The following is a 12,944-nucleotide window of genomic DNA, read 5'->3' as shown; positions in this document are numbered from 1 at the left end:
ACGATGGTAATTCGTTCCAAACGACCCATCGTTTGTCGAATCCATCGTATGTTGAGGTATCCGTGCAATGTAAATCCGTGCAATGACCGCGTCCTCACCACTCCCGATGCTGTCCCAGGGGCTCCCGATGCTGTCCCAGGGGCTCCCGATGCTGTCCCGCTGCTCCGGTGTCTTCTTTGCGATCCTCCGGCTTCTTCCGCATCTTCTGCAGGGTCCGGGCCTCGCTTTCTGGGGACGTTATTACGCTGCTGCGCCGGCGCACGTAGTGACGTAATAACGACGCCGGAAAGCGAGGCCCGGACCCTGGAGAAGATGCGCAAGACACCGGAGGATCGCGAAGTGGAACCGGAGCAGCGAGAATAGGTAAGCGAACCTGCCAGGGATGCTTAAACTGCTATCCGACAGAAGCTTAAGCATTTTGCGCTGTCGGATAGCAGTTAATGCGATGGCCCCGACATATAAAAGCATCGTATGTCGATTTTATCATATGTCGGGGCCATCGTAGGTCGGGGGGTTACTGTATATGGAAAAATGAAAAAGTTATAGGTGATCAAAATAGGGCGATTTTAGATTACTGATTTTGTACAAAACGTTTTAGATTTTTTTTAAGCAGTACAAAAATATAAAAGTATCTAGCCATGGGTATCATTTTAATCGGATTGACCCACAGAATAAAGAAAACATGTCATTTTTACTGTATAGTGTGAAAACAAAACCCTCCAAAATGTGCAAAATTGTGGTTTTCATTAAAATTTCCTCCCTAAAAAAAATTTTTTCAGGTTCGACGTACATTTTATGGTAAAATGAGAGGTTTCATTACAAAGTACAATTGGTCACGCAAAAAACAAGCCCTCATATGGGTCTGTAGATGGAAATATAAAGGAGTTATGGATTTTAGAAGGCGAGGAGGAAAAAACTAAAACGCAAAAATAAAATTGGCCTGGTCCTTAAAGGGGTTATCCAGGAAAAAACTTTTTTTATATATCAACTGGCTCCAGAAAGTTAAACAGATTTGTAAATTACTTCTATTAAATAATCTTAATCCTTTCAGTACTTATGAGCTTCTGAAGTTAAGGTTGTTCTTTTCTGTCTAAGTGCTCTCTGATGACACCTGTCTCGGGAAACGCCCAGTTTAGAAGAGGTTTGCTATGGGGATTTGCTTCTAAACTTGGCGTTTCCCGAGACAGGTGTCATCAGAGAGGACTTCGACAGAAAAGAACAACCTTAACTTCAGAAGCTCATAAGTACTGAAAGGATTAAGATTTTTTTAATAGAAGTAATTTACAAATCTGTTTAACTTTCTGGAGCCAGTTGATATATATATAAAAAAAAAAGTTTTTTCCCGGATAACCCCTTTAAGGTGAAAATGGGCTTGGTCCTATAGTGAAGAGCCATAGTATACCACATAGAACAGTGTTCTCTAAACTGCGGACCTCCAGCTGTTGCAAAACTACAACTCCCAGCATGCCCGGACAGCCAGCGGCTGTCCGGGCATGCTGGGGGTTGTAGTTTTGCAACAGCTGGAGGTCCGCAGTTTGCAAACCACTGACATAGACCATATACAGACCATATACAAATATACGTTTGCACCCTCAAAACTTCCGAAGCGGATACAGATTTCACCCAGTTTCGGACGGCGCTGATCTGATGACGCAATTCAGCAATGAAATACCTTGAATCTGAGCTACTGAGTACTGTGCATAGGCTCTAAGAGTTTAAAACAGTCTCAGTACTTGAGATGGAATAAGTTTCCTTCACTTGGAATTCATTCTTTAGGTACGACAGATATCGCAATTATCTTAATGTGTTATCTATGAAAACCATTATGTGTGTAATAGAGGAGCCTTTCACTCATTAACCCTCATCCAACGGGTGATAAACGCCTTCTTAAAGTACGCCAACCCCTATCTTTACCGGCCTGAAGATTAGCCCTCTCCTCTGACATCTAGTGGCCAAGAGGAAAAATGGTAATGTTTCATTATTTTTAATACGGATAGTCACGACTAATGATTACCCTTTTGTTAAGACAGAGTACGAGCATTGATACTTACCGATACCAATTACCGATTTTATATATTTTTTTAAATGTCATGTGACATAATTTTATGGGAAAAAGGGGTGTTTTTTTTGTTTTGTTTGTTTGTTTTTATTAGAGGAGTTTTTTTTATATATATAAAAAAAAAATATATATATATATATATATATATATATATATATATATATATATATAAATATATTATAAAATATAAATATTTATTTAAACTTTTTGAAAGAGGGGTGATTAAAATTTTTATTAGGGAAGAGGTTAATTCATATTTATTATTTTTATTTATTTATTTATTTTTTTACACATTTTTTTCACACTTTTTTTGTCCCCATAGGGGACTATTGCACACTGATCTATGCTGTGCCATAGCATAGCAGTGATCAGTGCTATCGGCGCTCTTTTACTACTGCCTGCCATGTCTGGCTGCAGTATAGGAGCGAAGATCGGACAGCAGAGAGCACGGTAAGGGACCTCCAGCTGTCCTCTCAGCATATCAGGACACCGCAATTTCACCGCAGTGATCCCGATCAGCATCCCTGAGCTAACAGGCAGTTCATTTCAGGTCTTTTAGATGCTGCGATCAACTTTGATTGCCACATCTAAAGGGTTAATGCCGGACATCGCCCAGATCGGTGGTGTCTGGCATTAGACACAGGTCCCGGCTATGACATCTGCTCAGCTGCTGAGCGCGCTGCCTAGTTCGGTAGCGTGCACAGGGCACCTCCTTAAAGGGGTACTCCACTGGAAAAAAAAATTTTTAAATCAACTGGTGCCAGAATGTTAAACAGATTTGTATATTACTTCTATTAAAAAATCTTAACCCTTCCAGTACTTATCAGCTTCTATATGCTCCACAGGAAGTTCTTTTCTTTTTGAATTTCCTTTCTGCCTGACCACAGTGCTCTCTGCTGACACCTGTGTCCATTTTAGGAACTGTCCAGAGCAGGATAGGTTTTCTATGGGGATTTGCTTCAACTCTGGGCAGTTCCTAAAATGGACAGAGGTGTCAGCAGAGAGCACTGTGGTCAGACAGAAAGAACTTCCTGTGGATGATAACAGCAGCTGATAAGTACTGGAAATATTAAGATTTTTTAATAGAAGTAATTTACAAATCTGGTTAACTTTCTGGTACCAGTTGATTTAAAAAAAATGTTGTTCTGTGGAGTACCCCTTTAATACCTGCCGGCAGGGGTCCCACCGCCAGGTATTGGATTAGGTATCGGGAACATTTTCACGAGTACTTGTGCAAATGCCCAGTGTTGGTCCCGATGCCAATCACAGTATCGGTATCGGGACATCACTACTAATGATATAATAAGACTCCAGCCTTCCTTTTTTTTATATCTGTCAAACAATACTGTATATGCAGAGGGAATTGGTTGAATATAACGTATGTTGTCCACCCCCCATGTATCAAAAATTATTTGGATTTTCTGTCTGGATTTGCAGACAGAAAATCCACAATGGAATACATCAGCAGAAAAGTGGACGAGATATGAACAAATTTTATCCACATTTTTTTTAGCACAGAAATTTACCTCATTAATATCCTTGTGTTGTGGGTTCCGTGCAGATCTACAGCAAAATCTGCAGGAAAAGAAAGTTATTTAACATAAATATAAAATCTGTATACTTACTCCCCAGCCTTCTGCTGCTCAGCTCATCCGGTTTCTGTTTACTGGCCCTTCCGAATCCATATTGTGGCGACAGACAGTCACAGGCCTCAGCAATCACCTGTCGACACATCATTGCTGGAGCCGGAAGTACAGAGACCAGGCATGGGAGAGACAGAGTACAGAGACCAAGCATGGGAGAGACAGAGTACAGAGACCAGGCATGGGAGAGACAGAGTACAGAGACCAGTCATGGGAGAGATAGAGTACAGAGACCAGGCATGGGAGAGACAGAGTACAGAGACCAGGCATGGGAGAGACAGAGTACAGAGACCAGGCATGGGAGAGACAGAGTACAGACCAGGCATGGGAGAGACAGAGTACAGAGACCAGGCATGGGAGAGACAGAGTACAGACCAGGCATGGGAGAGACAGAGTACAGACCAGGCATGGGAGAGACAGAGTACAGAGACCAGGCATGGGAGAGACAGAGTACAGAGACCAGTCATGGGAGAGACAGAGTACAGAGACCAGGCATGGGAGAGACAGAGTACAGAGACCAGGCATGGGAGAGACAGAGTACAGAGACCAGGCATGGGAGAGACAGAGTACAGACCAGGCATGGGAGAGACAGAGTACAGAGACCAGGCATGGGAGAGACCGAGTACAGAGACCAGGCATGGGAGAGACAGAGTACAGAGACCAAGCATGGGAGAGACAGAGTACAGAGACCAGGCATGGGAGAGACAGAGTACAGAGACCAAGCATGGGAGAGACAGAGTACAGAGACCAAGCATGGGAGAGACAGAGTACAGAGACCAGGCATGGGAGAGACCGAGTACAGAGACCAGGCATGGGAGAGACAGAGTACAGAGACCAGGCATGGGAGAGACAGAGTACAGAGACCAGGCATGGGAGAGACAGAGTACAGAGACCAGGCATGGGAGAGACAGAGTACAGAGACCAGGCATGGGAGAGAGAGTACAGAGACCAGGCATGGGAGAGACAGAGTACAGAGACCAGTAATGGGAGAGACAGAGTACAGAGACCAGGCATGGGAGAGACAGAGTACAGAGACCAGGCATGGGAGAGACAGAGTACAGACCAGGCATGGGAGAGACAGAGTACAGAGACCAGGCATGGGAGAGACAGAGTACAGAGACCAGGCATGGGAGAGACAGAGTACAGAGACCAGGCATGGGAGAGACAGAGTACAGAGACCAGGCATGGGAGTGGCAGAAGGTGAGTATACTGATTATTTTTTTCCAGATCCGCTGCTGAAATCTACAGCATAAATTCTTGGTGTTATTATCCGTAGCAAATCCTACCTGTGTGAATTTAGTTTAACCATCTTAGTAGCTTAGGTCGGTTTAGTCCCCACTGATATCTGGCATTTCTGGCGCAACTGGAGCATTTCCATAGTGCGGTGTTGGACCTTATGTCAGTACAAGTGATTATTGCTATGACAGTTTGGGGCTTCACCTTAAAACAGATTCTAGGAAATATTTCTTGTTCTGACAATGGAAAATCTTATTATCACGGATGGGGAGTTTTTACTGTAAGAGCAGTGAGACTATGGAACTCTGTGCCACATGATGATGTGATGTCTGAATTAATAAACAGAATGTTTTACTAGAAAGAATATAATATTACAGGTTATGGATACTTGATTCATGGGGATAGAACGTTGAGCCGGGGATTTATTTTGATGCCATATTGGGGTCGGGAAGGAATTTTCCTCTGTCATAGGGCAATTGGCATCAGCCTTATGTGGGGTTGTGCCTTCCTCTGGATCAACACAGTGGGGTTATAGGTTTAACTTGATGGACTCTTGTCTTATTTTCAACCTTACATGTATGTAACTACTGTGTGTAATGTTAGCGTTTGTCAGTAACCATGAATATTTACATTGGTGCACTTTCCTCTTTGAAGTAAAGCCAACAACTGCCAAAAAAGAACAGTATTAATAGGATTATCCCACTAAAGACATGTATACATATCCTATTAAAGTGGATAGGTGGTAAACTTTCATCACTGGGGGCCCCATTGAACACTAGGATGGGGATCCCGAGCTCCCTGTTCCTTTTGACCGCATAGCCACAATGAGGAGTCTGAATGCAGTGGTGGTCAGTGGTCACATATGCACCGCTCTACGGGGGATGCCAAACCCTCGGCTATTTCTATCAGCCGCATAACTATGGCGCAGCAGAGAGTATATGTGACTACAGCTTCATTCAATATCCTCCTCACTCCATGACCACAGTATCAAATAGTGAATGGGATGGGGTGTCCCCATGGATTCTGTTCTACTTTGTATGCCGGGTCTGTGCCTGATTATCAGGGGGGTCATGGATATGGCCAATCTGATCTTGATCACCTATTCTGAGAACAGTTCATCAGTAAATGTTACCTGGAAAACCCTTTAACTTGACCACCAGGGCTGTTTTTGTCAACATTTTTACTATCCTGGACCACCAGGGATATTACTATAATTTTTTTACTGTCCTTGTCACATGCATATCTGTAAACCAACCTGTAGGACAACTTCTGAAAAATTCTGCTTCAAAATGTAACAATGTGTATAGATTTAAATGGGTACTCCGCCCCTAGACATCTTATCCTCTATCCAAAGGATAGGACATAAGATGTCTGATCGCAAAGGGTCCCGCCACTGGGGACCTCTACGATCTCGGCTGCGGCACCCCAGACATCCAGTACACGGAGAAAACTTTGCTCCGTGCCAGATGACTGGCAATGCGGGACGGAGACTTGTGATGTCATGGCCACGACCCACTAGTAATATCACAAACAAGGCCCCCTCAATGCAAGTCTATGGAAGGGGGCGTGACCGTGACGACACGAGCGGGGCACGGCTTTAATGTCACGAGCCTCCGGCGCTCCGCCCGATGCTCTAAACAAATGCCGGGTGCAGCAAGGAGATCGTGAGGGTCCCCAGCCTTTAATGATAGATGAACAGAAGTGAATGGTAATTTCCTCACTGGATAATAATATATATGTATATTTTTTATTGTATCCTAGGTCTAGCTGGGAGCTCCCGGATTTACGAGAAGGACGGGTAAAAGCCATCAGCGATTCAGACGGAGTAAGCTACCCTTGGTATGGAAACACCACTGAAACTGTGACCTTGATGGGTCCGACAAACAAAATTTCCAGGTTTTCCGTCAGCATGAATGACAACTTCTACCCCAGCGTGACGTGGGCAGTGCCTGTGAGCGAGAGCAACGTGCCCATGCTCACCAGAATTAAAAGAGACCAAAGTTTCACAACTTGGTTGGTAGCTATGAATGCAAACACCAAGGAGAAGATCATTCTACAAACTATAAAATGGAGGATGAGGGTAGATATTGAGGTGGATCCCACCCAGTTGTTGGGGAAACGGGCCCGATTGGTGGGCAGGACTCAGCAGGAGCAGCCAAGGATTTTAAGCCGCATGGAGCCGATCCCACCCAATGCACTGGTTAAGCCTAATGCGAATGACGCACAGGTGCTAATGTGGAGGCCGAAAAGAGGGCAACCGGTAATAGTTATTCCTCCTAAGTAGGACTGGATGGAGTATCGAGAAGAAGAGGAGAACAAGGGATTTTAAAGCTACTTTTTAGCTTCGAGGACAATGCATGGGGACGAGAAATGCTGAAACTATTTCTTTGCAGTGATTATTTATTGTGCCCATTTTTGGATGTGCGCAAACATTTTATACAATTTATTTATTTATTTGAATGAACCTAAAAGGCATTTGCCATAACTGTCTTAGTGCCTGTGGCCAAACAGAAGTAAAAACAGATGCTCAGTTATTGACTTTACTATCTGTTAAACTCATGTATGCGGTGCTGTTTGCATTTCTAAAGAATCACTTTGGTTGAATGCAGTTCCAGGGAATTTATTATGGACGGAACGTGTTGCCTAACCAATACAATGAGAAATGAAATAATGTGGATGCACAATTCAGATGTTTCAGTCTTAAAAATGCAGCGATCGAACCGAAGATGCCATTATACATTGAACATAGCATTGCCTGAATTGCTAATACATTTCATGATAAAATAACCCACTTTGAAGCATATGTTCTCCTTTGAATGACTTTTTTAGTTAACTTACAGATAAAACCTATGTTAAAAAAAAAAAAAAAACAAGAAGCGTCTGTACAGAGCTGGCTCTGGCCATTTGTAAGGCAGCTGTTAGGGGTCTACCTGCTCACAAGCTTGTCAACCATTCCCAAAAACAGCTAGCAAAAACCTCACTGCAGATCATGGGATAAGGCATCATGGTGCGCCACACTACAAAACTGTAATCGGTCTGTGTGCTGCCATATCGTGCTCCATACTATGTTGTCTTACAGATTTATTCTCCCTTGGGAGCAGTGCTTCCGGGGGAGAATATCTATGTTATCCGTCATCTGATACAACTCATCTTTCTGTTGGATTCATCTGGAAATCCATTTCAATGTAATATGGTGATATGTACAAGACCTAATACAGACTGTTAAAGACCCCATACACAATAGAAAAACAATGGCCAAACTCGCTGATTTCGGCACCGGCTGACTATCTTGGGTGTATAGAGGCCTTTCGAGTTTACCCCAACATAGAAAGATCAGGTGTGTTAAATTGTATTTCCTGATCCTTTTTATTTTCCATGGACAAAATCTGCTTCCAGATGTTTACTCCACTACTCATGGATGCTTATAGGAGTTGCAGGTGGATGTGTATGGAGGAAAGAGGTCGGAAGAAACAGTTGTTGACCGAAAAAGTGTTTGGCCAATAGCGAGTTAAGGTGTTTTGGCAGTGTAACTTAAAGAGACTAAGCCATCTTGGAGAGTTGGGGAACAACTAGGTGATCCCGGGGACAGGGGGCTTGTTGGGGGTAGTCTGGGGCCCAGTGGTCCTGAGAACAGGGACCCCAGTCTCATAGAAACATAGAATGTGTTGGCAGTTAAGAACATTCAGCTTATCTAGTCTGCCCAATATTCTGAATACAATTACGTCTCCCCTTTGAATGGTCTGCGGCCAAGAACAAGGACCCCAGCCCTATGAATGGAGCAGTGGTTTGGCATGTGTGCCTCTGCTTAATTAATTCTTTATAGGAGTCGCACAAACAGTTTAGGGCTGTTACTGGCAGCTCCCATACAATGAATGGAGTGGAAGCATGCTTGCCGACCCATTGCTCCATATTGTTAAAAAACTGGGGTCCCTGTTCTTGGCCGCCGCCTCATTCTAAGGGGAGACTTAAATGGGTACTGTCATTAAAACTATTTTTTACAAGTACACTCCTTATGGTAAATAAAAAATATTTCTAATGTACTTTTATTTGTGTTTAAAAAAGCTGCCACTAGGTGTCTCCCTACTTGTCCAGAGCACATTTCCCCCCATCTCTTGCACAGACTTTGGACTCCTGCTGGATTGGCAGAAGTTCAAAATAAATAAGGACTTGCACTCTGGAGTTCTGGGGGGGGGGGGAGTGTAGCCTTATCCAATCATAACTCATCTCACACTGAACTGCTCTGGGCTATGTGTAGCAGAGTGAGGGAGGAAGTTCTCCCCTGTATGGCTTCAGATGATGTCACGCCTGGTGGGGAACGCCCCTTCCCTGTCTGTGAATCGGACTAAGCAGAAAATACAGAGCAATATCAAGGTAGAAAACTAAAAAATAATTAAAAAAATAAAGGCAGGAGGTGGTTTAACATGATAGGGGCAGTGAACTGGGAGGATTATAAAATTTAACAAGATCATGAGAGGTAATCCCTCTCTAAAAGCAGTCGCCACCCTCCTGAGAGACAAAGACCATGTGGTTTGGATGTGTGAGGTGTGTGCAGCCTCAGCTAATCAGGCACAGAACCTCTGTCTGCTGCTCAGAGCAGGAGGGTGGGGGCTGCTCTCAGAGAGTGAACTGGCTGGCAGAGCAGAGCTGCAATGATTGCTAGGAGATGTAGGCAAGGTGAGAGGATGGCAAAGAATATCAGGCAGCCAAAGAAGACAACAAAGGCCATCAGAGCCATACATATCAGGCTGGATGGTTAACAGGGAATATATTTGGATAGTGTGGTGGCTTTGGAGCTTTATATATATATATATATATATTTCTCAGGAGTACCCGTTTACCACATTCTGTGTTTATATCTGACTGCCCCCCCTGTTCTCAAGACAGTGGATTGCCCCCTGTAGATAGGGAATAACTTTCCAAGATGGCACAGCCTTTTTAAGGCCAGTATAAGATAAATAAGGTGAAGTATTTACAAAGCAAATGAAATTTTACCGCTGTCTCTATGAAAAATGGCAAAACCTTTATAGTCGTTCCATAAAACCCTTCTGTAAATATCCAATGTCCGGCCAATTGTAGATACAAAAAAAGATGGACCCATAGTTATCTATCGCTAACCGTATCCACCTAAATAGATGTATATTTTCCCCTCTGTCCAGGTCCAATTAAGAGACTGTCCAAAAAAATGCCTCCTTTTTATGCCCCCCTAATTTTGGGCATAAAGTTGCTCTTCAAGGGGTACTCCGGTGAAAAAAAAAAAATTTCAAATCAACTGGTGACAGAAAGTTAAACAGATTTGTGAATTACTTAAAAATCTTAACCCTTCCAGTACTTATCAGCTGCTGTATGCGACAGAGGAAGTTGTGTAGCTCTTTCCAGTTTGATCACAGTGCTCTTTGCTGCCACCTCTGTCCATGTCAGGAACTTTCCAGAGCAGAAGAGTTTTTCAATGGTGATTTTCTTGCACTCTGGGCAGTTCCTGACACAGACAGCACTGTGGTCAGACTGGAAAAAACTACACAACTTCCTCTGGAGCATACAGCAGCCGATAAGTACTGAAAGGATTAAGATTTTTAAATAGAAGTCATTTACAAATCTAAAAGAAGAAATTGTATAACCAATCCTTCAAGGATTTTACCCCAAAAAGGTACACAATGATATTCAAATCAATATTATAGGAATACTTCAATTAATAATGAATTACTTGTATTATTAAATATTTATAAAACAATATAATAAAATTGTTCTATCATTAATATTATCCTGGCGCAGGTATATCATTTACATATCTGTTTAACTTTCTGGCACCAGTTGATTTGGAAAAAAAAAAATTTCCACTGGAGTACCCCTTTAAGAGGAGCACTACTTTCCATCATTTTATGAAAGGTACAGATTCTTATCTAAAGCGAGTAAATGTATAAGTGAAATGTCTATCCTTTACGAAAACAGACGGGACAAGCAGGAATTTTTGGAAGAAAAATTTCCCCTTGGAACAAATGTGTGTGATGGTTTCTAAACAACCTGAAAACAGAATTTCTTTTGTTTAAACTTGAAATAAAATTTAAAAAAAAACTACAAAAACTTAAAGAGTCCTGACTTCAGCGGTCATTGTCCCCATTGACATTCATCATTGGTCTCTACACTAGAAGTTGAAATCAGATGGATACAGGGGTACAGTAGGAACCCATAGAGCAGTGGCCTCCAAACGGTGGACCTCCAGATGTTGCAAAACTACAACTCCCAGCATGCCCGGACAGCCAACGGCTGTCCGGGCATGCTGGGACTTGTAGTTTTGCATCAGCTGGTGATCCACAGTATGGAGACCACTACCGTAGAGGTATGGAAGTATGCCCTAAAATAATAATGTAGCCACGTTTTTACCATTTTTACGATTATGCTATAGAACTACATACAGTAACATAATAAGTAAAAAAAAAAAACATTCAACCCTTTCTAAAAACCTACTTTCTGGCTCTAAATCCAGCAGAATAAATCTGTGGATCAACAACCCTTCTCCATATGCATGCATGCCCATATAGTGCACACTCACCATCACTAGTCCTACAGCGCTATTTGTATCATTCCGGCACAGCTGCATCCATGCGTTTCATTGCTTTAACTTGGTCATGTGATCACAAAAGCCAGCTGACTTCTTGTAAACTACAGGAGGACATCATCACCTATCAGATCCCTTCTATAAGCTCCCAGACTTCACCCCTCCCCTCCCAGCTCTATCTGTATACCACTACTGTTATTTCTATAGGATCAGGATATATAGTAGTTATACAGTTCCCCACCAAGCTCTTTTTGTATACTGCTTCTGCTCTCTCTATGGGATCAGGATATATAGTAGTTATACAGCTCCCTTCTCAGCTCTCTCTCTATAGGATCAGGAAATATAGTAGCAATACAACTCCCCCAGCTCTATCTGTATACTGCTGCAGCTATCTCTATGGGATCAGGCTATATACTGTAGTAGATAAAACACCCTCCCCACCAAGCTCTATCTCTATGGGATCAGGATATATAGTAGTTACACACCTCTCCCTCCCAGCTATATCTGTATACTGCTGCTATCTCTATGGGGTCAGGATATATCCTCCTCTTCTGCTCTATCTGTATACTGCTGCTATCTCTATGGGGTCAGGATATATAAAAGTTTTACATCTCTCCTCCAGCTCTATCTGTGCATTGCTACTTTCATTAAGGGGTCAGGATATATAGTAGTTACACCCCTCCCCTCCTTCTTTATCTGTATACTGCTGCTGCTATCTCTATGGGATCAGGATATATAGTAGTTACACACCTCTCCCTCCCAGCTATATGTGTATACTGCTGCTATCTCTATTTGGTTAAGATATATCCTCCTCTTTAGCTCTATCTGTATACTGCTGCTATCTCTATGGGGTCAGGATATATAGTAGCTATACCCCCTGCCCCACCTACAGCTCTACCTGTATACTGCTGCTATCTCTATGGGGTCAGGATATATAAAAGTTCTGCATCTCTCCGCCAGCTCTATCTGTGCACTGCTGCTTTCATTATGGGGTCAGGATATATATTAGTTATACCCCTCCCATCCTTATTTATCTGTATACTGCTGCTGCTATCTCTTTGGGATCAGGATATATAGTAGTTTTACACCCCTCCTGAGGCCGTGTATCCATTTTGCATTTTTTGCTGCATTTTGTTTTCTGTTTTTGATTTGGCAATTACCCAAATTGCAGGAAAATGGCACTTTTTTAATGCAACTGCACAAACCACAACAAAATGCTTCATTTTTACAGCAATTTGGGAAAATCCCAGACACAACAAGTTTAAAACACTGTAAAAATTATAATAATAAAGCTACAAAAAATCTATATAGGCCAAATCACTTTCTCCTCACAGCCATATTTCTCTAAAAATGCACTTTTATGCATTAAAAATTGTATGTAGTGTGAACTGACAGCAACCCACTCAGCTGCTGGAGGTTACCCAGGTAAGTAAAACACTAGGTAAACACTAGA

General features: G+C 42.6%; 1 protein-coding gene across 1 annotated transcript in view; it reads left to right on the top strand.

The window, feature by feature from the left end:
• The window catches only part of FAM78B (family with sequence similarity 78 member B), a 120,672-nt gene extending 109,672 nt beyond the window's left edge, over window positions 1-11,000 (top strand). The window contains exon 2 of the mRNA XM_056523600.1: window positions 6,700-11,000. Coding sequence (XP_056379575.1) covers window positions 6,700-7,222 — 523 coding nt within the window. The 3' untranslated portion in view covers window positions 7,223-11,000. The remainder of the gene's footprint in view (window positions 1-6,699) is intronic.
• The last annotated feature ends 1,944 nt before the right edge of the window (window positions 11,001-12,944 follow it).

This window comes from Hyla sarda, chromosome 6, assembly GCF_029499605.1.
Source record: "Hyla sarda isolate aHylSar1 chromosome 6, aHylSar1.hap1, whole genome shotgun sequence".
Lineage (NCBI taxonomy): Eukaryota > Metazoa > Chordata > Amphibia > Anura > Hylidae > Hyla > Hyla sarda.
This window is presented reverse-complemented; position numbering and strand designations above follow the sequence as displayed.